This window comes from Glandiceps talaboti, chromosome 22, assembly GCF_964340395.1.
Source record: "Glandiceps talaboti chromosome 22, keGlaTala1.1, whole genome shotgun sequence".
In the NCBI taxonomy this organism is placed as follows: Eukaryota; Metazoa; Hemichordata; class Enteropneusta; family Spengelidae; genus Glandiceps; species Glandiceps talaboti.
In genome coordinates this window covers 2,441,732-2,469,173 of record NC_135570.1, presented here as the reverse complement: position 1 = coordinate 2,469,173, position 27,442 = coordinate 2,441,732, and the positions used below count along the sequence as shown (strand labels likewise).

At 35.7% G+C, this 27,442-nt stretch overlaps 2 protein-coding genes across 2 annotated transcripts; one reads left to right on the top strand and one right to left on the bottom strand.

Annotated features, from left to right (window-relative positions):
• Positions 1 to 2,840: 2,840 nt before the first annotated feature.
• On the top strand, positions 2,841 to 17,579 carry LOC144452242 (cyclin-dependent kinase 11B-like). Its single transcript, XM_078143295.1, has 4 exons — positions 2,841 to 2,928; positions 3,782 to 4,011; positions 4,680 to 4,875; positions 15,318 to 17,579. Exons 3-4 carry the CDS (start codon positions 4,702 to 4,704, stop codon positions 15,429 to 15,431), a joined length of 288 nt encoding a protein of 95 aa, XP_077999421.1. The 5' UTR covers positions 2,841 to 2,928; positions 3,782 to 4,011; positions 4,680 to 4,701; the 3' UTR covers positions 15,432 to 17,579.
• A 2,932-nt stretch (positions 17,580 to 20,511) lies between these two features.
• LOC144452400 (mitotic spindle assembly checkpoint protein MAD2A-like) lies at positions 20,512 to 22,297 on the bottom strand. The gene is made up of 3 exons (XM_078143491.1): positions 22,289 to 22,297; positions 21,826 to 21,922; positions 20,512 to 20,894 (listed from the first exon to the last, which is right to left on the bottom strand). The coding sequence occupies exons 1-3, from the start codon at positions 22,295 to 22,297 to the stop codon at positions 20,728 to 20,730; spliced, it is 273 nt and encodes a 90-aa protein (XP_077999617.1). The 3' UTR covers positions 20,512 to 20,727.
• Between the last annotated feature and the right edge of the window lie 5,145 nt (positions 22,298 to 27,442).

Genomic DNA, 27,442 nt, shown 5'->3' with positions numbered 1-27,442 from the left:
AATGTTGAATTCCTAACAAAAAGTCTGATATTGTTTGAATGGTGTATTAAAAGTGTCAAAATCAACATGTACAATGTACAAATCCAGAACAGTTTTTTGTAACACAGACTCTTCATCTGTCAAAATAGGCGGAGGAAATACATGGAAGTTGAAACAGTATCAATGACGCTTTGTAACGTATGGTACAGAGAAGTGTTTTGATTTCCCGCAGTGCCGATATCTTTGAACATGATATTTGATTCGTCTCAACAACTTATTTTGCACCTCGACATCTTATTTGACTCCTCTCAACAACTTCTTTGGCTCCTTGACAACTTATTTGACTCGCCTCGACAACTTCTTTGGCTCCTCGATAACTTATTAAGTCGACATGTATGACGTTCTCTTGTATGCAATATTTTAGCATCCCTAGCTCCCCTTCAGTAAACGTGCTCTCGTGCGCAAACGTCATTTCGCGTCATACAAAATCTGCTGTTACGTCAAAGAGCATCATCAAAGTTTTGTGTAGTGTTTTGAAGAGTGACTGATGGGTTCTCACGATGTTGACCCCGGGAACGGAAGCAAGTGTTATAACCAAAGTATAGGTTCTAAATATGTTGGAGAAAGAGATCAAACAGAGCTGTCCGAGAGGAGAGAGGACATAATGATGGCTTACCGCTTTATCTCGAAAAGGAAACAACAGAGTATCGGATACGTCACGCGTGTCTAGTCTGTGGAGATTACATGTACTTTGTCACAGGTAGAGAAATTTAAACTTTATCTAAATATTCAATAAGCTATTTATTATTGCATGTATTTTGTTGTGATCTTGTCCATTATTACTGTCTGACGATCGTTCCGTGTACGTTCACGGTGACACAACACAGTCAGTGTCACTTGTGAGCTAATAATTCTATTCAAGCATCGTCATATTCAAACCCATCACCATTCTTGAATAGGATTAAGGGACCGGTAAAGTTTCTTTGGCCAGGGGGGGGGGGGCAGTGGATTGGGAGGGGGGTCACCCTTTTTTTTTGAAATTGGCAGTAGAGGGGGGGGGGTCATGCTGTTTTCAAAATTGTGGAGGGGGGGGGGGTCATTGTGTTTTGGATTGTGATGGAAGAAAAAATGTGAAATGTTTGCCAAGATAGTCTAAAATTGCCTCCAAATCTCCCCTACCAATGATACTACCATTAGATGTGCTGACCTTTACTACATGTATATAATGATGCCATTTAACTTTTTAAGAACATATTTCAACCCTTAGTGTAAGTTATAAAGAATAGTTTCTGATACTTGCTGTCTTGTAAAGCATGGATTAAGTTATTGCTTGAAGGGTCTAAATAGCATAAATATTGGCTATAAGAGTAAAAATCCTTCAGGGCTTCTAGAGAGAGACCCCCTCAGACCCCTGCATGAAGTGGACATATCCCAGTCTCAAGCTCTTCCCCTCTTACTGTCAAGATGCTACCAAAGTATATTTAAAAAGTATTTCAACCCTATGTAGTTGTGTTTTACATGTTGGTGTTGTCTTGTAACGCTTGGAAATTATTGTCTGAAAGGGTCTGAATAGTCTCAAAATTGACTTTTCAGGGGAAAAACCTCCAGGGCTTCTAGGGGGAGACCCCTAGGACCCCCCCCCCATGAGGTGTACACATCCCAGTCTCAAGATCTTCCCCCTACCTCTTACTGTCAAGATCCTATCAAACTATATTTCAAAAATATTTCAACCTTATGTAGTTGCTTTTTACATGTTGGTGCTGTCTTGTAAAGCTTGGAAATGATTTTCTGAAAATGTCTGAATAGTCTCAAAATTGACTTTTCAGAGTTAAAAACCTCCTGGGCTTCTAGGGGGAGACCCCCTAGGACCCCCTATGACAGCTGTACATATTCCCTTCTCAAGCTTTCGCCCCTACCTTTCACTGTCAAGATGCTATTAAACTCCTTTTCAAATATATTTACCCTGTGTAGTCAATAATTATAATTATGATAGTGCTAACCCGGGATCTTATAAAGTAGATGCAAGACAGTCAAGCAGTCCACACTGAGTCACGATCAAAAAATACCTGTCACTCATGCGAATATCATATATGGGGGGGGGGGAAGGGAGGGGGGTCATCATGTTTTAGAATTAAGTGATAGAGGGGTCAGCCTGTTTTGGGTTTTACAGATAGGGGTGGGGGGTCAGTGACTTTTTGTCGGCCTGATTTAAGAATCCACCCTGATTTAAGAATCCATGTACGTGTGCATGTGCATTTTTTTGTATGTATGTATGTATGTATGTATGTATGTATGTATGTATGTATGTATGTATGTATGTATGTATGCATGTATGTACGTACGTACGTACGTACGTGCATTTGAATTTTTTGTATGTATGTATGTATGTATGTATGTATGTATGTATGCATGTATGTATGTATGTATGTCTGTCTGTGTGTGTGGGGGGGGGGCGTGCGTGTGTGTGTGTGTGCTTGCGCGCGCGTTTCCCATATCAACACTAAAGTGAGATAAATATTTTGTTACCGTTTTGGGAAACTCAAACCTTGATTAGGTTATCACTTGGCCACTTTTACATTGTAATATGCATTCAGTAATAACTTCCATGTATGATCAGACCATCCATGGAGTTAGAAACATAGTATTCAGTTCTTTATTACGCTACACACAGAGAGTGTGGTATGGTACACATTTTGAAGGGAAAAAATGATGTCATATGATGTTTTTTCCAGTGTGCGTGAATTTTGACACACATGGCATGTGGAGGGTCCTTTGAAATGAACCAATGAAAATTGTGCGATAGTGATGTCACGTGTGTCACTATAGCCAATCAGAGAATGCACGGATACAGGTCAGACACAAAAAAATGGCGGCTACGAAGCAAGCCACGCGCCACGAAAAACAGTATTACTTTGAAAGGTTCAGCCGAAACGGTGGCCGAGTTTTTTCGTAAGTAGTTTATATATGAAGTTATCATGTTTAGTGTGCTAAATTTCTGAAATGTGTACTGTACGCGTTACAGAACAGGTTGTATCGTCACATGTTATGCACTGCTGCATACTGTGCATGCTACTCGGGCCTGATGTTTAGTCCTGCTTACAGACGGTGCACGAGTCTATATTACTGACTTGACTCTAAACACCGTGGTATTTTACCCTTTCCATAAATTATCAACTAAATATGTCAATATTATCGACATTTTATTGTATTCTTAAACATATCTCGGCAAGCAAGTGTCTGTGGTACTGGACTCAATTCAGACATTTGTCCCTGTCATGCATGGCGCCCTTTGAAGTTGGGGGTAAGGAGAGTCCTTCCTACCTCTAGCTACCGTCATCCATGCTATGTATTTATATCCATGGTTACTCCAAAACTGAGGAATAGAAGGGGGTATTACTCTATGTCACGACAATGGCTGTCATCAGTTCTGCTGTGTTTGAAATATGAGTCAAAACACTAAAAATTACCATTTCTTTCCCCGATTTCTTTTTGATATTTACTGGCAATGGTATAATTCCCCAAATTCTTTTCTTCATTCACCATGAAAATACTCGTGACCTAAGGGTTGTCACTACTCATCCAGCGACTTGTAGTGACATGGGTCTCTTGAGTCACTCATATTTCCTTTGATGAACAAAGAAAAATATTGGGGAATAATATCAAAATATTTACAGTTTAAATCACATTGTCCTTTTCCCGTCACTTCTTTTGTTCAACTTTGTTTCAGAAACAAAATTTTTAGCAGTACTGTCTTATGAAATGAGTGTTCATTCATTTGATATTATCTATGATATCCATGTAGGTGAAGTGAAATGTCTTCTACGTCAGTTACTACAGGCTGTACGTCATCTCCATGACAATTGGATACTTCATCGTGATCTGAAGACCTCTAACCTGTTGCTAAGTCATAAAGGTGTTCTCAAAGTGGGTGATTTTGGACTAGCTAGGGAGTATGGTTCCCCTCTCAAACAGTACACGCCTATAGTAGTGACACTATGGTATAGAGCTCCTGAACTACTGCTAGGTGCAAAGGTAAGAAGATTCATTCTACATACTAGTATGGAAATCAGGCTATAGGCAAATTCAAATATACTCAATGTAAAACTATTGTTGATACATGTGCTAAATTACATAAGTCAGTGAAGGTTACATACCTGAGGGCTTGCCAGTAGGGACTGTGGACTGTCTGATTGTGTTGGGTAACATTCAGAGTGCAGACCTGAGTTCTTCTTTAGATGTAACAGTTCATTGAAACAATTTAGTTATGCGAGTTCATAGGAAAAGGTTGTATTTTTTAAAGTGACCATAGGTTGCATATCTGAGGGCTGCCTATAACTACATATAATACTGTCAACGTGGACAACTTGGACTTTGCAAACAGTAAGAATCAAAAACTCAAAAATGACTGGTGACTATTACCATTGCTAAGGTCAAAATAAAATGAACAGCGCCCCCACATATCCATTTATGTTTATCTTTTGTTTTCATGTCTGGTTATAAAGTGACTGATGCTCAAAAGCCCATTACAGTATTTTGTGTTCAAATTATGGTGTCTTCACAGGTGTGATATGAGCATAAAATATGGCCTGAATGTGGGTGGGGTATACTTCCTCCATAAAAATTGATTACGTTTCTTCAAGGGAGAACCAAGATACACAGAGTGAAAAGTAAAACTAAATTTAAATACATTTTTTTTCTAGGTCTTTAACATACAACCCCGGTATGAGACGTATCACTGCAGACACAGCATTAGAACATGAATATTTCAAAGACTCACCTCTACCAATGAATGAGTCTGATTTCCCTACATGGCCAGCCAAAAGTGAGCAGCCGAGAAACACTAAGAGAGAAACAAGTCCTAAAGCTCCTGAAGGTGGAATGAATTTCAACAAATTGGTAAGTCATAGTGCACATCAAATCTTTTAATCAAACGACAGTAAAAGTAACAGTCAAAAGAAAATCGCGAAGTGTACACGACATCAGATTGAGTTCACATCTAGACTGTCCAATACGTTGCTGGAGTGTCCTTATCATAATTCCCCTTACAACTGTAGGCACACTGTAGGATGGTGCAGTGGCAATCAAATCAAGTGAATCACCTACTGTTGCCATGCGACGTCTGGTATATGTAAATAGGGTGCTGATATATGTAACATAATGCCCAACCTCAAAAACCTTAGAAAAATCTTGTAAACTACATCTCACTAATACATCCATGATCTATGAGAGCTACCTTATCATTCCTTCGCTTACAACTGTAGGCACAGTGTTGTGGAAATCAAATCAAAAGAATCTCACCTGTTGCCAATAGACATCGGGTATACCTGTACATATATGTAAAGGTGTTGTTGTGTAATCTCCAACTTATGGGGGCCAAATGTAAACATTCACACCTGTCTAAGAGCTATCTGCAGATTTTGATCATAACATGTCCAATAAAAATTGGGGAAAGTAATAGCAGTTTTGAACGTTTCGACTCTTATTTCGAACACAGCAGAACCAGTGATGTAGCTAGACATGTGTTGTTGTGACGGAAAATGACCAGAGTGCATACTAGTATTTCATATTTTTTGTTCTAAGTGGCATGTGCATGGTATAATGGGCTTTAACCCTTTCACCACCACTGGCCTCATGGGATTGTTTGTTCTCCACCAGCCCCCTCACTAACATAATGTGAGAGTGAGTGTGGTGTAATCAAACTGATATAAAAATACTTAGAGTTGCTTATTTTAAAAAAGTGAGGTATCATTTGAATGGAAAATAAATTTTCTACATCATAGTAGCAAATACATACATTCAAATATCACACACAGAACCGAAATATGGATTAATGTAAAATATTAATAAAACAAACATAGGTTGTTTATTCATTGACTTATCACAAATAAACAAAATATTTATATTACAAACTAAATTCAAAATACCAACATTTATGTTCCTACAAAACTTCTGTATACTGGTTAAATGGTCAAAATCGGCGAAAATTTGTCAGAAAATGTTATTTTTAGTCGTAATAAATTTGAATGAAAATAATTAACGGCTCACTAATCCGATTACGATGCAATAGTTGGCCCCGCACCGGCAATCAAAGAGACAAAATATCTGAAGTTGTCGCCCCAATACCGTCTGAAAAATCATTTTGTGTAATTATATATCATTATTTGACAGAACAACGGAAAATTACCACCAAATTTATTCTCAAAATCAGTGAAAAATGCCCCCAAATTGGTAGTATACGAGTCCGAATCGGGACGCCAACGTGACACTTTTTGCCGACATGCTTACCCGCGAAAGCAAATATGCAGTCGGGACTTTGAAGTTACGTTGCGATAATCTGATCCTTCCATATACTGCATCGAGTTCACTCAGCCATCTCCTTGTACAAAACATCGTATTCATAGTCAAAATTGAGTGGAAATTTCTACGAACAGCACCTTTATTTACATTGCAAACGATGTTAGGGGAGACAGATTTTGCTTCGGCGATGTTGAAATTCGAATTTTACAGTGAAAAACTCGCGTAAAAAATCCGATCGGAAAATCGCCCATAACACGAATAAGTTTCCCTCCACTGACCTCTACATACTGAGCTAATACAAATAAAAGTCATTATTGAGCCGTAACAAAAAGAAATAAAACCAAAATAATCCACGATATAGCCCAAAATTACCCCCAGAATGTTAGCATGGGCATCGGCACGGTCACAAGATTGCGTAAATTTGAACAACATTCAAAAATTCAACAGTAAACTGCCGTCGGCAGCTCACACGGCCTTAGCGGGAATTTGATGCTTACATACATAAATTAATGCAAATCAATATGTAAATTAATATGCAAATGAGGAGCAACTCTATTAAAAAAACCTGGGGAGAACCCTGCAAGTACAATGTGTTCCCATAGCTAAATACTTGTATTCAACGATGTATTTCAAGTCAAATTCTGTCGAAATATCCAAAGATAGTGACATAATTTATATCGTAGGCCATGTTATGAGAGCCTTTAATTACTTCCGCCATGTTGAAATTCGATTTCGTGAGCGAAAAACGCACAAACAATTACGATCGCTCGTCATTTGGATCGTACTCCAGATACCGTTAACTGTCATGCTTTCAAAATGGCTGTGTAGTTAAACAAGGCTAATATGCATGTGTGGAACTAGTTATGGCAGCAATTTTTGCAGCAATAGCTGCCGTTAAACGGCAGACCGGCGAGGTTGGTGAATGAATGTTGGCGTTCCCGCAATAGCAGGAATTGGTGGGCGTCCTAGAGCGTTCCCGCAATAGCGGAAATTGGTGGCGAAAGGGTTAACACCACTGCACCAGTGATAAAATAAAAAAATTATTTTTATTAAATTTTTGGCTATATAAAATTATATAATTTGATTATTAAATTATAATCAAACGTCTTTAATAATCTCCCAGTGATGTCAAACTAGTCAAAATAGGGATGCCAAGTCATTTTTTTAAGTTGATGCTATGACTATTATTGTTCATTATTTGGAAAGAGGAAAGTAAAAGGACAAAAACAAAACAAAAATTTTGAAAATCGCATGAACCTTTCAAAAGTTACAGCAATTTTATTCCCTGAAAAGTACCGAATTTTTTAGACATTTTCAACAAATTATGCAAATATCTGAAAATTTTAGTTTTCCACCAGTTTCAAGGGCCTGGTTGAGTAGTTTCCAGGTGTGTAAGACTATAAAAACTATATATTTAAATCAATAGTGTCTATATTTGCAGGAAAATAATAAATGAGATATGATTAACTCATATTTTAACGAATGTCATGTGGTTAAAAATGAGTGAAACTGCAAAATATTTCTTCACATAAATTCAAAATGGCCGCCGGCACCGCGCAATATGGTTGAGTTTTTGGACATTTTGACAATTTCAAATGTTCATAACTCCAGTTACATGTTACAGAATTGAATGAAATTTGATACAGGTGTGCAGCACCAATATTTATAGCTATATAATAAGTAAAAACACTATATAGTGCTTTGAAATTGGACAGCTAGTTATTCAAACGTCATCCAAAATTGAAATTTCTAGTTTATCAAGATATGCCGTTTCTCAACATTTTTACAATTTCGCAGGATAATAACTCCAGAACTGTACATCCAAAATCATTGAAATTTTCCACATGTGTTAAACAAGTAGGTACCTCTGAATAAGAGTGAGAGCAGTTCTGTACAGCAGGTGGAAAATATTATTTACTTATACTGAAATCACATGAAAATTAAATTTGTCAGTTCAACATAGGTGTCCACGATATAAACATTTTCACAATTTCGCGGGAGAATAACTCCAGAACTATGCATTCAAACTTTCCATATCTGTTAAACAAGTAGTTACAACTCTGGATATGAGTGAGAACAGTTCTCTACAGTAGGTGGAAATTCTGTACCTATACTTAAATAACAAAGTAAATAAATTTGGCAGATTTATATACGTTTCCATTCATGACTATACATGTACCATTTGTCATCGGAAAACCAGCCTGAATATCTACTGTTGTATGTGTTATTACAGAATGTCATTATTTACCAAATTTAATTAATCCAGAGTTTTCCTATTTTTGGATTGAGTTCACAAGTTCAAGATTGAGCAATGCATTTGCCTACAAAAATGTTCTACTTTCGCTTTTTTTTTGCCGGTGGCTGTGTATGTTTCAGTCTTTGTTGTAATGCTCTCTCTTTCAGTCTTTCCTTCAAGTCTAGTAACTTCTGTCTCCTTTCCTCTGTTGTTGTAGTACATGTATGTGTGTCCATTTGTTCACAGTTATCTGTAGTTGTATTCTTTATGTTGTGTTCAATTATTTGTAAAAGGTGACCTCGTAAAACATCTGTATTGTGACATTTTCCATTGTGTGAGAAGAAAAAGAGTTCTTTCGGTACCCCCTTTACTTGTATTATAGTTTTGTAAAAATTGATTTGATCTTTTAAAAGTTCTTTTTTCTTCCCTTCTGTCTTTCCGGTCAATAAGGTTTCAATATCTTTATCACATCTACACTGTCCACCAATCTGGGTCACTCTGTCAAGTAAACCCTGTCTTGTGTCCTGTTGTTTTTTCTGTTTCTTTTCCCTTGCCTCGGCTTTTGCTTTCAATATCTGAAGTCTGCCTTCTCTGATTGCCTTCTTTCTTGCTTTATAGTTGTCAACAAATTCTGGTGCTCTTCTTCGAGCTAGGGTGATTACATCTCTTCTTTTCTCACTGTCCATGTCTTTAAGCCACTTGTTTGTTTTGTTGTTTGTAAATAAAATTAAACCCTCCAGAGCAACGGTGGATGCATTTGGCTTTTCTTTCAGAAGCCGGTCAAGACAACCGAAGCTGTGCTCGGTTGAAATGTTTGTTTTGGGGACACTAGTAGTCTCTTGATGTTTCACTTCAGTTACTGAAGTATGTTTCCCTCCTGGGAGGTGGTCAGTGAGCATTCTTTCAGTGACAATCAAAAGAGCACTACACAGAACTCCTAGTACCATTTCTGTCATCTCATCCTCTTCTTCAGAGTCAGACACAAACAAATTATAATACACCACATCTTTTACTGGGGGGAAATCTGGATACAAACATGTAGACTGGACAAGCAGATCTGCCGGGTTATCCTTCCACTCATACAACTTGTCACGAAGCAGGGAGTAATACCTGTTCATATCAAGGACATGCATTTTACTGTCCAGTAACTGCCAAAGGGGTGATGTTATGACTCTCTCCAAAATGCCAAGAGCTCTAACAGTGCTGGTAATGTTCTTGCATCGGATATCTGCATTGATGGCACGCAACATTTTGTTGGATTTCTCAGACTGGTCAAGAAGATGTAACAGGTCAGCCTTATGGTGATAGACGGCACTTGCATTTTCAAACAAAATATTAAACCTGTTTCCAACAAAGTCTTGTAAGTAGCACTTTTTGCCATCTAAAACTGCGCGGAATGTTTCTGGCTGTCCGACTTGTTGGTTCGAATTCCTTCCACCAGAGAATGTTTCACACACATCCCTGATCAGTCTGTAGGCGCTGGACTGACTACCAATATTCCATGTTTTAAATTCTGGAAGTGCGGCCATGCCAAGAGAAGTACCCTCTAACTGATCAATTTCCTTCATTGTGGACTCCACATAATCGGCCATACCAACTACATAATGGAGTCCACAATAAAAGTCATTGATGTTGGTTAGAGAGGCCTTTTTCTGCTCACTCAAATTTTGCCAGTCATCAACAACGTCAGGTAGGACCTTACTACGCCATTTTTCCAGTTCAGCAACATAGTTTTTGTTTACAATATGCCTATCAGACATTGTGTTCTTGATTTTACTTAGGAGTGCTTTTGATGTAGTGTCATCATCACTGTCTATTAGGCTAGCAAGTTCATCAAAGACAGTCTTAGTGGTGTCAAGTTGTGTCTGTGTGTCCCCTCCAAGCGCATCATGCATTCCTATGGTATAAGATCCTTTATCTGTGGACACCTCAAAATCCAGGAATTTCTTTTCATGTTTTGAAGTACCATCAAACATGAGTGTGTGGTGTGTTCCATCAAGCATGGCTTCAGCTGCCTGTCGCTTAGCTAGAACATTAGCTTCTACGCTCATCAGCCTTACCAGTGAAGCTTTGGGTAGTCTATCAACATCTATTTCACATAGATTCTTTAAAACTGTGCGAATGATGTCTGATACATGATTGGCACCTACACCCTGTTTGAGAAGTTCATAACATGTTATGCGTACTTCATCAGTATATTTCCCATCATGAAAAGATGTTAGTTTTCTTCCCTCTTGCAAGGCTTCAATTATAATTCTCAGGTCATCATTGTCCACTTCAAGTTCTTTAATCTTCTTCTGTAATTCTGTTTCTTTCATTTTATGTTGTACTTCTGTGGTTCTCAACTTCTGTCGTTGCCTGGATAATTCTTGTGCTGCTCGTCTTTTCTTTACACTCTCAACATTACATTTGTTTGTAAGTAAATTAACGTGTTCTTCAACTTTCAATCTTTCATCCTCCATTTCCTCAATTACTGTCAAGTGTTTAATCTTCATGTCTTCAACTTGCTTTTTGTTTTGACTTCTGAAGTCATCATCTGCTTTAATTTTATCTTGCTGTAATTCTTTACATTTCTCATCGCTGCTGGTCTTCAGATACTCAACCTCTTTCTCAAGCTGTTTTATCTTGTCATCTTTTCTCTTTAGTCTTTTGTTAACATTTCTTGTGTTGTATATTGATAATTTCTTTCGTGCTTCTTCATGTGTGTGTATAAGTTTCTTGTGGTGTCTTGTGATTTGTTCCAAATCTTTCTTTGTTTTATCAAGCTCTTTTTTTGTTGACTCTGATTCATGAATGTACTTTACTTGCAGGTCATCATACTCTTCCAACAGTATTTCCCCTGTCCTTGTGTACATGTTGATACGAGCTTCATAATCATCTAATACATCCTCATCCATTTCAAAGTCATCCATTACCATTTCATCATAGTTACTCTGACCCAATGTTGTATCTTCAGTCTCCATGTCTTGTGTATTCATCATTATGGCTTGTGTTGTCTCTGTTTTATCACTGTCAACTGATACTTTCTGTTTCGGTGCATGGTACTCACTGTTCAGAAATGCCTGTTGTCTCTTTTCTTTCCCTCTGAATCTCAGTTTTGACTTCATCTTCATTACACGATCAAATGATGATTGAAGTGTCCCTGGTGATATTGTCCCTTTCAAACTAAAAATAAACTCTATCCACCTACTGACATCTAACCAGCTATAATTGTGTTTCTGCCGAAATATACTCAGCTCAACTACCATCTTGTTGGTCAACTTGAAGCTTGGGGAGAAGTCACACTGCACCAATTTTTCTATGGTGATGTCCAAGGACTGCCAAGTTTCCCCGATAATACAACCAGTTTTCAATTGTAGTTCAAGACAAGGTTTGAGTAAAATTTCACGATTGCCTGAGACGGTAGCCTTTTCTTTCAATCTTCTAATTTTTTTAACTAAATCATATATATTCTCTGGGACTGACACATTGGTTGACAGCTTTCTCAGAACAGCAGGTACTTTATCCTTTAATGACATTCCAGCAGCTTCCACTGCTTCAATAATTTCATTCACCATCTGATATGTGAACTGTGATATATTGCTTGGTAGGTTTGCTATACAAACAAAAACATACAGAAATATCTAATCAGATCAATGATCACTTCTACCTAATAACTAATTTACCTTCATAAAATCAATTTTATCTATCATCAAGTGCAATAAATTATTGTATTTAGTCATTTACTAACAATCAATTTTTGTAACTCGATCAACTATATACAATTTGTAAAGTGAATTTCATCATCATCGTCATCAATAGCAATCAATTGTTAATATATAAAACCAACTGTATTTATTGACTACAACATTTGAAAAACTTGTATTTATTATTAATAGACATCATGAAACAAGTAATTTATAAATGGATGATAAGTATGTTGAGGAAATACTGAGCGAGTCAAAATTTGTGTACAATACACACTGTAAAACCAATCTCTATTTCAACGTCTGTGAGGGCGCTGTCGGTATAAACATCGCGATCGTGTCGAAAATGATGGCTAAAACTAGAAATAAACACTCAAATATACCTTTTCTGATATCAAATGAATCAAAGTAAACAAATCAAACACTTACAATCATGACAATCATGAAGGAAAGTCACTATTTGGTCCCGTTGTAGCACTTGTACGCTGTCAATACCTCCACACTGTGACTGTGAGGTCGCCATTTTGAAAATGCAGGTTCACAAACTGAAAACAAGACAAAAGTTTATACTCAATAAACATGTTCTGCCCACCACAGATTTCACTCAAATTTGGTACGAATTAGGTTGATATACTATTTATCCATTAAATGATATCGATGTATGAAAATCTTTCACGGATCATCAAAAAATTCGAACCGTAATTTCTGAGCATCACTCACCTCTCGATTGCTTGCATTTTACCCCTGAAACAACACAGTCGACTGCACCTAGATGATAATGGTTTGATCCTCCAGTTGATGGCCAAATATGGTTATCCTACGTTAACGACAGCACATGTTCCTAGCGGTTTCATTTAAGGATAGGTAGCACCAGGTTACGTAAAGTGCGTGCCACATCTTCGTGGTTTTTGACCGGAGCGCCTGTTCCAACTGCGCTCTCGCCAGTGCGTCAAGTTTACGGCAGAAATAGTAATATTTTGGGGCGGACTTATTCCACAAATTTTGGCATATTTATGAAGATATTTCTTATCTTTCTAAAGGTATTTTTATTTTTAAAATACGTTGAAAACAAGCAGAGATACTTGATATCAAAAATTCAGAAAAGTCAACTCTCAGGTTCTGTGCACTGCGCGTCGTGTCAATGTCGCAACATTTCATGGGACGTTTGGCATCCCTAGTCAAAAGATTCATGTTGATTTTATATTCAGTGTCTGCATATTATACTTCGCACAAGCCAAGTTGAAGACATTCACACAAAAAATATGGACTTTATACCGTGGTCTTCCTACGTCATGGCAATGTAGTCAAAGATTCATGTCGATTTTTTATTCAGTGTCTGCATATTATACTTCGCACAAGCCAAGTTGAAGACATTCACACAAAAAATATGGAATTTATACCGTGGTCTTCCTACATCATGCCAATGTAGTCAAAATTCATGTCGATTGTATTCAATGTCTGCATATTATACTTTGCACAAGCCAAGTTGAAGACATTCACACAAAAAATATGGAATTTATACCGTGGTCTTCCTACATCATGGCAATGTAGTCAAAGATTCATGTCGATTTTGTATTCAGTGTCTGCATATTATACTTCGCACAAGCCAAGTTGAAGACATTCACACAAAAAATAGGACTTTATACCGTGGTCTTCCTACATCATGGCAATGTAGTTAAAGATTCATGTCAATTTTGTGTTCAGTGTCTGCATATTATACTTCGCACAAGCCAAGTTGAAGACATTCACACAAAAAATATGGAATTTATACCGTGGTCTTCCTACATCATGGCAATGTAGTCAAAGATTCATGTCAATTTTGTATTCAGTGTCTGCATATTATACTTCGCACAAGCCAAGTTGAAGACATTCAAACGAAAAATATGGAATTTATACCGTGGTCTTCCTACATCATGGCAATGTCATTGGTTCTTCATTGCTCAAAATCAAATGTTCAAAGTCACCACTATTTTGTTTTAATTTTTCATAAATTACAGGGGTAGGTAACAAATATTAGTCTAGAGCACGATCGATATAGTGACAAGTACAAATATAAAAGTTGCGGGAAAATTCTACATAGTACCTGGTACAAGTCGTTTAGTTACAAGTAAAGTCTATATTGCGACGAGCACAATGTCCTGATTTTCCCACCGTCCATTGCGTATTCAACATGGCGGCAAGTAACATCGACAATCCTGATGGTAAGAATCAGTCGATTTCTACTACTAAAAATCGAAAATACGTATTCCTATAGCGTGCGTTCTGGGAAGAATTGGTTGGAGGAACAACAGGGAAAATTTCATTGATCGATTCCACCGTTTGTGGGAGGAGTTAGCGAAAAACTTTTTCTACCGACGGATGTCCTATTCTAAACACACGTCCCTATACGAATGCATGTACAATATTGACAGTAGTACTATATTTTGTGTAGACAGAATAACAAACCCATATGTTGCCTGCAAATTCTATGTAAAAAGTAAAGCATACAATATTTACAGCCAGCCAGCTAACAAACCCCACAGTACGCTGATAGAAGATCAGTGGTTCCATATACGTATGTACATGCATTCGTATAGGGACGTGTGTTTTAGAATAGGACATCCGTCGGTAGAAAAAGTTTTTCGCTAACTCCTCCCACAAACGGTGGAATCGATTAATGAAATTTTCCCTGTTGTTCCTCCAACCAATTCTTCCCAGAACGCACGCTATAGGAATACGTATTTTCGATTTTTAGTAGTAGAAATCGACTGATTCTTACCATCAGGATTGTCGATGTTACTTGCCGCCATGTTGAATACGCAATGGACGGTGGGAAAATCAGGACTTTGTGCTCGTCGCAATATAGACTTTACTTGTAACTAAACGACTTGTACCAGGTACTATGTAGAATTTTCCCGCAACTTTTATATTTGTACTTGTCACTATATCGATCGTGCTCTAGACTAATATTTGTTACCTACCCCTGAATTATGCACGTAGATTTTTGCTTTCCTCAGCTGGAAATTTTGAAAATAGTTGAGACAAATGGGCAATGGTATTTCACTCTTCATCTTTTAGCTTGAAAAAAATTAATTTAGTGCAAAATACTAAACCTTTCATTTGTTTATTATTTTGTACAGTGTGAAGACGATGCTGACATTGATAAAGGGAAGACGATGCTGACATTGATAAAGGATTCAGACTCACATTGGTTTCCCAGGGATCATCAGCTAAAGGAACTGGATTCAGTCTGAAATTTTAACCTTTGACACACCACAGAGACTCTGAAGTACTATGTAAATTCATACACTGAGATTCAGATTCACGTTGGCTTCCCCAGGGATCATCAAATTCACATAAGGCCAAGTGAAAGCTACAATTCTTTATCATGGCTGTTTATCGATTGTTTGGCTGTACATGAAACTGTGAACAAATTGTTTAGAAGTGGTTAAATGAGCAATACAGTACATGAATATCAGGTGAGAACTAGACGTCACATGGAGACATAATTCAGTTAGTCTTAAGCATGCAACAAGTAGACAACAGGATGTATTTCAGTCAGTTATTTTACAATGCCATTCACAATAATGTTGTCAAACTTAGCATTCTGAAAATGCTACGAAATGGTTATGTAGGATGAATAACATTTATTTATCTCCTGTCACCAAAAATATTTTGATCTTTCACCAAAGTTACTCTCCGAAACATGATTATGCAGTGAATTTTGAAGTGCGCCCCAATGGTGATTGTATTGTGTTTTGTAGCACAACTGAACTGAAGGTTCAGTAGTGCTATAGGCATGGCAAAGTGTCTGTCTGTCTGTCTGTGTGTGTGTATGTGTGTAAACAACTTAAAGTCAAAAACTGCTGGACCGATTGCCATGATATTTGGTGGGGCCATTACCTTGGGTGTCTAGTTGGGAAATTGTTCAAATCAAAATGATCGCATCACAGGTGTGTGATTTGGGTCAAAAATGTGATTTTTGGTCAAAAAACTTAAACTCAAACTACTGGGCAGATTGGTGCGAAATTTGGTGGGAAGATTCTTTAGGGGGTGTAAAGTAAGATTTGTTCATGACATGATGATTCCATCAGTGATATGCAAATTAGGGCTAAAAATGTGTCTTTTTGGTTAAAAATCTATAATTCCAAAACTACTGAGCAGATTGGGCTGAAATTTGATGGGGATGCATCTAGGGATGTATAGACGAAGATATATTAAGTATACAATGATTCCATGAGTGATATGCAAATTAGGTGTAAGAATGTTCATTTTTGGTCAAAAACTTATATCTCAAAAAGTACTAAGTGAATGAGTTTGAAACTTGGTGAGATGTTTCTAGAAGCATTATTCTATATCATTGCTTTTCCTCAAAAATCTTCAACTCTGAAATTACCCAGTAGATTGAGCTTAACTTTGTTGAGAATGTGTAGATTTGTCCTCATTAATAGCTGACACAGTGAGAACAGTACATTGTTAATTAACTATAATGTTTACTTTACTATTTCCTCTGGTGGTAAAGCCTGTAGCATGGCCAGTTTGGTTTATGACTTGATTATGTAATATGTTGTAAGACAGCTGTTTCATCACCTACCCATATAAACTGAATGTAGCTTGTGTTTAAAATATTACAATAAGACAACCAAGAAAGTTAAACATGTTACATTGGTATGACTTGGTTCCAAATTGATTTTAAAAAATAAAGAAGTCCAAAACCTTGTAGACACATCCCTTTAAAGTTTGAGTAGGATGCTGCTATACTTGTCTTGTACACTTCCAACATAGGATGGCTGGATTATGATGATGGAAATTAGGTATGAAAATTTTGTTTTGGTTACAACTTTAAATCTTCAAAAAATTATATATCTATCATTGCCCTGAACATGAAGTTGTGCGGCAACGCAATATTTGCGCTATTTTTTGTTTACTAGACTAAGTGAGAGGTGCAACTTTACCAGGACACAATGGCTTTGTATGTAAATTTTAGCTCTCCCTGCATCTCCTTACAGCAACCTCACTTAGTCTCCAGGGACCAGGGTAAAACAGGAATTAAGTACAGCTTCTTCACAGTAGACAATGGTGTTCTCATGCTTATCAAATTGTAAAGCAGTGACTTTCATAGTAGCTTTAACCAGTCAGAATGTACCACTCCATTCCAAGGTGAAACTGGGATATCACTGAAGGTTCCTTACTTTACCCAAATGGTGACCAATTAAATTATTCTACATATCTCATCATAACAACTAGTTAACTTAATGCAGTCAAGGATATTTCTGCCTTTAGTACAGTTGTATTGATTACTGTTATGAAATTACTCTTAGAAAATAGGGTTGACATTTATATTTGTACTTGGAATATATTGAACAAAGTCTAGTAAGAATTATAGTAGTCTTTATTTGGAGTGGTACATTATAATTAGTTAAAGCTACTATGAAAGTTAATTTGTGTCATTTATTTTGAAATTGTTTCAAAATTATAGTCAAATAAATTTTGTAATAAAGAATCATTTGTTGTGTAGTAAAAAAAAGTTAACACTTACATTTATTTTGAAATTGTTTCAAATTTATAGTCAATAAAAAAATGTTCTAATAAAGAATTATTTGCAATTTTCTTTTCCAACTCCAACTCCTATTCAGGACTCAGACTTGCTAGTCTAGGAATTGAACTCAGGACTCTGTCTTGCCAGACCACAATCTTACCCACTACTCTGTCTGGTCCCCCCCTTTTACACATGTGTTTTTATCACTTTTATCTTTTACAATCACCAAGTGAATGAAAAAAAAAATTTCTTTTTTCCAACTCAGACTTGCCAGTCTAGGAATTGAACTCGGGACTCTGTCTTGCCAGTCCACAATCTTACCCACTACTCTGTCGGGTTCCCCCCTTTTACACATGTGTCTTTATCACTTTTATCTTTTACAATCACCAAATGAATGAAAAAAAATTTCTATACCATAACAGGAAGCAATAAAAATATTTTCATTTTTTCCCATAAGAAAAAATTGTGTTTTATTTCAGTGTGACTAAAGCAGATACTACACTACAGAATTTGCCAAGTAATTTGAAAAAATAGAGAGTACATAACTACTTGTCAAAATTAGCATGTGAAATTTTTTTTGATATGCGGCATTTGCATGTGAAAAACCCAGATATAGGGAATGTTTATATTTTGGTGATTACTTGCCAGTGAGTCATCACAAGTTCTCCACCTCCAAACATACAGTCAGTCATATGCAAAATAGGGTCCCAGGTGCCGTCAGTTGTATGTTTAATAAACTGAATTTGTCCTACCTGTGGATGATGGACGTGGATGGTGGACCACATGACACATGAGTATAACTATGATGTATTTGGGAAGTACTTCTTGCTGTGTTCACTAATGAAAGTATAGCACAAAACACTGCATACAAAAGTACAAATGCAACAAATAGTCACACTAATTTTATCACATCATGAAGTTCTCTTATACATATTAATATATGGGTGCATTCAAGATACCTAACATATGCAAAAGACTAACCAAATGACTTTTGGTTGTATATGAAACAGGTTGTTCCACAAAATACTAAAATGGTGGTGCATTAGAATCAAATTTTTTCTTGTAATGCTAGAGATTTGGGCATTTTTGTTGACAAGGATGAGTCAGCTAATTGGAACATAACATTGCATTTTTGTCAGGACACGAGGAAGCCTCAAAAAGCTGTCTATTTACAACTAGATGAACTATTGTTTCCTTTGACCTGTGACCTAGCTTCAAGTTTTGGGTCGACTTACACGATGTCAAATAATTAATTTTACCAGTATGCATTTCTGCTTATATGGTTCTGTGGTGGTTGAAAGTAGACAATAATGTACGTGAAGTTTCTCAATTAAATGGGTTGAAAAAATGACATGAAATGAAATGCGCAGACATGGCAGCCATATTGCTTTTCGTATGGCGAATCATATCCCGAGTATGTACATGGGAACCATTAGTCGTTTCATAGGAAATGCTACCTAATGGACTGCTAACGGGATGTATCTTGCACATGCCCTTTATATTGCAAATCTCACTGTACTGACATGGAGCCTGAAGGAATGAAAATTACCAACGTTCAATTCTGCCTTTCTGATTAATGTTATTCCTATGAGCTTATGTACACACACACACACACACACACACTGAGATTCATAACAAGTGTATTATTACATTTGCATTCATGTGATTTCATGTGAATGAAACACTCACACTAACTTGTGTACAGGTATGTAATGTTTGCGGTATTCCACTGCAATGCAAATACCAATACATGTAGTAGGAGTGAACACTATGGCAAGTTAATCACAACTACACAAGTAATCCCTTGTATGGTTCTTGAACAGCGGCAATAATCGAGTACAAAAATGGCTGTTTTGTACTCACTTATTGCACACGTATACAGATAAGGGTGGCTGTGTGTTTCTCATCACCTATGTTTCTTTAATGATGCCCTCTATGGCAAGATTAGGAAATGTTGCGTTACTGATTGTATCATGATGGCGATCACATGAGTGAACTGAGAGTTATAATTTATTGCTGTAATTTGGGAAATTTAATAAAACAAAAAGCTCAAAGTTTCCTTCTGACTTTGTCATTTCTGAGTCGTATGTTAAAGTGCAACTGTGAAATTAAAATATCACCAACATGTACATTAATATATCTGACTGACAGACTGATTGATTTACAAACTGACTGACCGACTACTGACTGACTAACTGACTGACAGACCCATTATTTTTAAGGTATTACGGTGAGAAACAGAATTACTTACAGGCACCCTAAGTAAGTACAAATTATCTACTTTGGATCTGGCTTGAAACCATCTTTTAAATGTTCATATCTTTATGGTTTTTGTTTATGTCATTATGTACTCTTCTTCTTTCTGGAGAAAAATTACCATCATTCTCTAAAATTGGAAGGAGGAATACTCCAATACATTAGTATATTGAGGTTATGTTAGTGTCGTAAAAAAACCCTCACAGTATTTCAATTTTGTATGCTGGATTATTATAATAATGCAGTCTGAAGTTTTTATAAATTAAATTAATAGTCCTGTAATTTTATTAACTGGCAGTTTGTAGCATCATTGTTTTGTTTTGTAATATAGTAAATTTAGATTTAGTTAAGTTTCATAAAATGTCCTGGGATTGCAAACAGTGTGTTGCATTATTGTTGTGTTATAATGTACTATACTTATACTGGTAAGGGACAGTCTTGGAATGTCACCTAGGCTCAGGACGTGAAATTCTTTGTTATGGGAAGTTGGTTTGGTTCGTTTCAATTGCTGAACTTCATTTTTGCACAATATTAACATTTCACTGTGGTTTCCATTTAGTATTAAATCAATAACTATGGACAAAGATCAATAAATATGGACAAAAATGACACAATAGAACATCCATCACAAATCCCAATATTGCACTTGTGGAGTTTGGTTAAGGGGAGAGAGGGGTCTTGACCTAAATGAAATAATTTCACTTGCTGAGCTTATGTGACATTTTAAGAGTCCCTAAATCATTCATTTGAGTTTGTCACTGATCACTTTTGTAGGTTACCATGGCATCCACTTTGTGTATTGTTGTGGTAAATGATCTCAGTTTAACTTCTTGGGCCTGTGGTATGAGTTGTGCACCGGATTCTGTCCACTTTTCAGGTACATCGGCATCTTTGTCTGTGTAGATCAGCAAATCAAACACAGCTACAAGAAAAACAATCAAATTTGAATCACAATGATGAAATGATACAAGGGATTGATTTATAATCACAACCAAGTGACATGCCAGTTGCTCTTCAGGAAACATCAGTGTTTGTTATCTATAGCAAAACAATATCATCGGTCAAAGGGCTGAATATGTAATCTTTGAGTGGAAGTTTTGTTTCCTTGCTCTGCAATCAGATTTTGTGTTAATAGACACTGAGACTTTAAAAGAGGGACATTGCACCATTTCAACACAGACAGTGCAGTGGTACAGATATTTCTCATGCAGAGATAACGAGACTTTATATATAGAGATTAACAATTTGAGAAATGCACCGAGACAGACTCAACAGAAACAGAAACAGTTTACTGTTTTTACTAAACCATTTGATGCTAATAATGAAAAGGTGAAGTTTTATACCGGACTTAAATTTCCCGACAATAATGACTGTATTATATTCAGTCTGGTTAAAAGGTATCTCTCAGAGACATGTACTGTAGTGTATTTACTAAATTTCAATAAGTATTGTTGGCAATGACAAAACTTGGCTTGAATTTTTAATTAGCTTAAAGTATAATTAGAATCGTCTGTGGCAAAGTATGAAAAAAGTCAATATTGAGCACTTTAACCAACTTTCAGGCCACTCAGAACTAGTGGTATGTGACGGTCACTGTATGTGTATGCACTTTAACCACTGTATGCACTTTAACCAACTTTCAGGCCACTCAGAACTAGTGGTATGTGACGGTCACTGGTACATGAACAATGGCGTCCTATTCACACTCAAACTCCACTCGCGTGTCGTTCCGAACTGATGGTTCACTAGCAAAACTAAAATCGTTAGTGCAGAGGACTCGCTCATTAAAAATCACTAAAAATACATGACTTGATAGAAAAAACACCAAATTTTAACATGAAAGTATCGTTTACCTGAAATTCTTTGGGCTTCTGGTAGCAAATTGACTGCAAACTTGGACTTTGATTTCAAACGGCAATGAGCGGCCGGCGGAGAATCACCAGTACGAGGCTGTGACACATCGCACAATGAACATGTGTCATACCCTTTCAAATAAGGGGTCATGTGTGTACGTCAGGTGACACACTCCTCTGCAATTTGAAAATGAAGTGAGGAAGTGAAAACGGCCGATTTTTACCGCCGTGCGCAGTTGAATAAATGTCATTTTTAAGGTATTTTTTTCGGATTGCTTCCAAAATTTACTAAAAATTATTTTAACAGAAATATTGACCTTTTAAATGTGAACAAAAAGATGTTTTATTCATAAAAATCGACTTTTCAAAGCAAAGCAGAGACATTGTCCTGTCAATGTCAGGGTTTATGCTGTGAACACACAGTGGCAGAAAAATTTTCAGTGCGTCTGACCTGCCTACTTACAGATCCCATTGGTGAAATTTACGCAAAATAATGTTATGAAGACCACAGTTATCACAATATATCTAGTTCCCTCAAACGGGACGGGTCAACGCAATCGATAGTAAAACTGACCGTATATCTTTTGTTTAGCACAGCTTCAGCCAGTTTGAGTAGTGCTATAGATGTGGTAAGTGTCTGTGTGTATGTAAATCACTTCAAGTTATATATCAAACTTTTTTTTTTTTAAACTAAAAAGCAAAATTTTTCTGTGAAGTTATGTTTGAAACTTCAAAAGTGCAATGAGTGCTACCAATAGAAGGGCTCCTTGGTACTTTCTTTGTATGACCCTAGGCTATGCGCTACCTAAAGGGACAACCAGTATTGATGCTTGTGTACATCAACGATACTGAAATCAAAAACTGCCTTAGTGTTTGGTGGGGACATTACAAAGGAATTACTGAGAATTCTGTGATTTGCTCTTTGGGAACCATCAGTCTTTGCTTTTCACAGTGAAAACGACTTATTATGTAACAGTTGAAAAAAAAGTCACTTTCGTTGTTATTTCTGCATCAAAACCTTCTAAAATATTATTTACTTACGGTAGGCCATGGGCACCTCTCTCTAGAGGAGGCAATCAGGCTAAAAACGTAAACATGTACTACGAAGGTGAATTCAAGCTAAATAACAAAGGTAAGATAGCAACGCACGATTAGCCGACATCTACATCGGATTTTAATCAGATTGGTATGCTTCATACTCACAATTCAGCTAGATGTTGCCTTGAGTATATAATTGTTGTCTCATGCATATATCGGGATCACACTATTGATTACTTCTCTACTGAAACATACCTATGTACCTCAATCACTCTCAAATTGAATTTAATTTGTACAAAATCTTGATTTATTCAATAACACATGAGTTGTATTAGAACACTGATTTCATTCTGATAAAATCTTTAAATTCACAGTTTTTCATTGTAATAAAGTGTTATAGAAAACGAGTAGTAAGTAAATGTTAGCAGAGAGTCTGAGGATTGTCATACAATAAAAACAACAGAAGCCAATCTACGTACATAGAGGGCGCCCTTACATGTCTGGACGAAATCTCACGGCTATGTAGGTAATAGAAGACATCAGAGATCAACACATGATTATTACCCAATCAAAATCTCATTAACATATTCTTACATATTTAATCTTCACAGAGATTTGGTTCTGATGTTTTTGATGTCAAAACTTGGACATCAAACTGTCAAAAGCAAGACACTATGGTTATATTTACATGTCAACTCTATGAAATATGCAGAACTGAAATTTGACAAAATAAATTTGCTGATTTATAACATAAGATCTTACAAATCAAACACTTCTGAAGAATCAAAAATATCACCTGTCTTTGGTGATTTTCCTCAGTATAAAATGAAACAAAATTTTACATAAGTGTTAAAAATCAATTTTTGACAAAGTAAACAGTAACAGATTCTGCAACAGTTAAAGTGGTCATATCGATGAAGATTGGGTATTTATTGTGGATTTTTTTTTTTATAAAATAATTTTATCATGGCTTCCTACTTGAAAAATCAATGTGAAATAATATATGCCATGTCCTTGTTTGTAACTCAATAAATTACAAAAGATTAATCCATTTCTAAAATCTTTAATATTCTACGTACATGTACAAAAACAAACATTTTACACATTTTTCTAGCTTTTTGCAATGTATTGAGTTACAAACACAGACAGAATTAATATTGTTTCACATTAATTTTTCAAGTAGGAAGTCATGATAAAATTGTTTTATAAATTAAAAATTAAAAATAAATACTCAATCCTCATCCATATGGCCACTTTCATCTAATTATAATGTTTTCTGTGGCTTCATCCAAAATCTTCTATCCATGGAATATTCCATTTTGATTGAAAAACAGGGGAGGATAGAGGATAAGTAAAACACATCATAACATTTTACAAGAATTACCAACGTCTTGATAAACAACAATAACCAAATATACAATGAAATAAATCACTAGAAAATAACAACATTATAGATTGTCAAATGAAATCTACAAAACTGAAGAACCAAATAACTGATTATACTGCATCTAAAAACAAAATGAACAACATTAAAATTTAAAACTTAAAATATCACCTGTTGAAATTATTCAGTTAGTAAGCATTGAATACTGTTTCATCTGATTCTAAATTACAAATATATAAACGTATATAGAGTACACAACCATCACCCCAATAATAGTGTTGAATGAAAATTTTAGTTTTTTGTTGAAATTACAAATATTATACACACTCATTCTGTAAAATCAATTTCAAACCACTTTTATATGACAAACTTGATAATTCTGACAATTTAGACTTTAATATATACTCCTGGGTATAATATTTTCTGGAATAAACTTAACGTGAGTTGTCATGCTGATAAGTGGGTTTATTTTATCAAACTTATCCCCAAGAATTTTGTAATTTTACATCGAATTTGAACTGAAAATGGTGACATGTTATTTCATGGTGAGTACACCTATTATATTTGGATAATTTACAGCCTGTAATTGATGACAATTTAAGTGATCATATGGATGAGGATTGGGTATTTATTTTGGATTTTTAATTTATAAAACAATTTTATCATGGCTTCCTACTTGAAATATCAATGTGAAACAACATATGTCAAGCCCCTGTTAGCTCTACACATTGCAAAAAATTATACCAAATGTGCAAAATGTTTGTTATTGTATGTAGTGACACATTTTGTAGCTTTTTGCTCTGTATTGAGTTACAAACACAGACTTAGTCACAGTCGTTTCATGTTGATTTTTCAAGTAGGAAGCCATGATAAAACTGTTTTATAAATTAAAAATCTAAAATAAATACCCAATCCTCATCCATATGGTCACTTTAATTAAAGTTTTGTATGAAATGTCTTACTTCATTGTCAAGTACTGGTAATGACATTTCAAATTTACAAGTTTCGAAAGTCAAAAATTATAAAAAATATCGAAAATATTTGTCATTTAAACTTACTTGGATATTTTTACACCTGAGTTTAGATAATACTGTAACTAACAAGTACCGTTAATCGACACCACGTAATTACCACATTGTAACTTTTATCATACATTTCATGTTAACATTCACTGGCTTTTGTTTGATACAACCATGCAGAAACCAATAAGAAACTGTACATTCTACACAGTTGTGGCATTATAACTTGTAACTGTTATGAACATAACCTTCGTAGAAGGCTGGGTGGTGGACCAGGTAAGCATCAAAGGATCAAACACTTGCTAGGTCAACCATCCATCCAGCCGTTGACGGAGGCCATCACAAACACAGACAGTTTCAGTTTTTTGCTCCTGACATCAACAGTACTTGCTCCATTTGCATATTTCAGGTCAAAGGTCACTTGGGGTTAAATAATATTTGAAGTAAATGGACAAATACGAAATTGGTATTCAGTGGTCAATGGCAAGATATGAAATGTATTGAAATGGATATGACTACCAGGTTATTGATAAATGTTATACAGTCCTGGAATGGGTGGCTGACAGGGTGGTATGATGCAACATATCTTACAAATTACATTTCACAGATTATCAAACTGTACAAATTTACAAAAAAATAGTAACTTCAATGTTTGTATATACTTAATATTTCAGATTTGGTTTTCATGTCAAGTTTGATTTATCTGTCAAGGATACTTATACAAATAAGACTGGTTCATAACAAATTCTACCAAACATTTTGTGAGAATTCCTCAACAAAATCTGCTTATGTTGTTAGAAACACAGCAAAACATACTAAAAATAACAAAAACATTTTTGGGTTGTCTATATTGACATTAGTAAGAGTACAGCTCATGTACAAGTACATACCTACTGCACAATTTATGTTAGTGTTCACTGGCTCTCTGTTTGCTACAACCATGCAGAAACCAATAAGAAAACTGTACATTCTATACGTTAAGATAGTGAGATTGCAATTACTTGCTTCAATTTGTCTAAATGAAATAAACCATTTAAAAGTACTGCAACTAGATGCTGACATGCTGCAGACACCAATATTTTGACATCTGCATTTGATGTCTGCATGGTGGCACGTTAGTTCATTTCATTTAGACAAAATGTAACAAGAAACTGTATTCATTCAATTATCTTTACGTGTGGCTTGTGCAGTTTCTTTTTGGTTTCTGTGGGTTGTACCAAACAGCCAGTGAAAACTGACGTGAAATGGGCAGTATGTAAAGATACATGTAATGACAATGTGGAAACATTTATGTGAAAAAAACCAGACTTGATAATGCAAAATGTACATAACATGACAAATTGAAAACATGTGACCTAATATGACATGACAATACAGCATAGTTTATGAACATAGTAACATGACATGACTACACACATCATAAAACAAAATGTGCCCAGCAAACATGAAACTAGACATCACAAAATATGCTATGTGACATAACATGACATGACTACACACAAACATGACAACATAAATAAAATGTGACCAACATGAAAATCTGATATCATGAAATATTCAGTGAAATAACATAACATAACAAAATAATAACATGACATGACTACACACAAACATGACAACATAAAACAAAATGTGACCACCAAACATGAAAATACAATATTATGGGATAAGGTATGAATGTTGAAACATGACACCATGAAATATGGTATGTAATGCAACACTTATAACATGACATGCAAACATGAAAACCTACGATATATACACATATTTTTCACCACACGCATAGTCAGCACATGTCAAAATTATAATAAAATGCACAATTCATGAACAGAAATTGAGATCATGCAAAAAATTGAACATTTGCAAACATACTACTAGTTTGTATGCTATCAGCTATCACTTCACTAGAAGTGTTGCCATGGTGATAGCGTGGCTTGACATATCATATCTTATAGGCTATAAACATACATGCTGTGAAAATTTCAAAATTTATCCTACTTTTTGATTGGCTAAAAGGCAATAACAATACTATAAAACACATTCTAATTGGTTAGATGATGAAACAACACACATTCTGATTGGCTGTAAAGGTGATGACAGTATGAGTATTACAAAACACTTTCTGATTGGCTATTGATCACAAAAACTGTTTCCTAATGCCATACCTACGAATCAT

Bases quoted from the DNA above. Each gene is read 5' to 3' on its own strand.
- LOC144452242 (XM_078143295.1), top strand. From the start codon at position 4,702: ATGAGACGTATCACTGCAGACACAGCATTAGAACATGAATATTTCAAA. The intron at 4,876-15,317 runs GTAAGTCATAGT...TATTTTGTACAG, and splicing joins GAATGAATTTCAACAAATTG to TGTGAAGACGATGCTGACAT.
- LOC144452400 (XM_078143491.1), bottom strand. The intron at 20,895-21,825 runs GTAAACGATACT...TTTTTCTTGTAG, and splicing joins AGAAGCCCAAAGAATTTCAG to CTGTGTTTGATTTGCTGATC.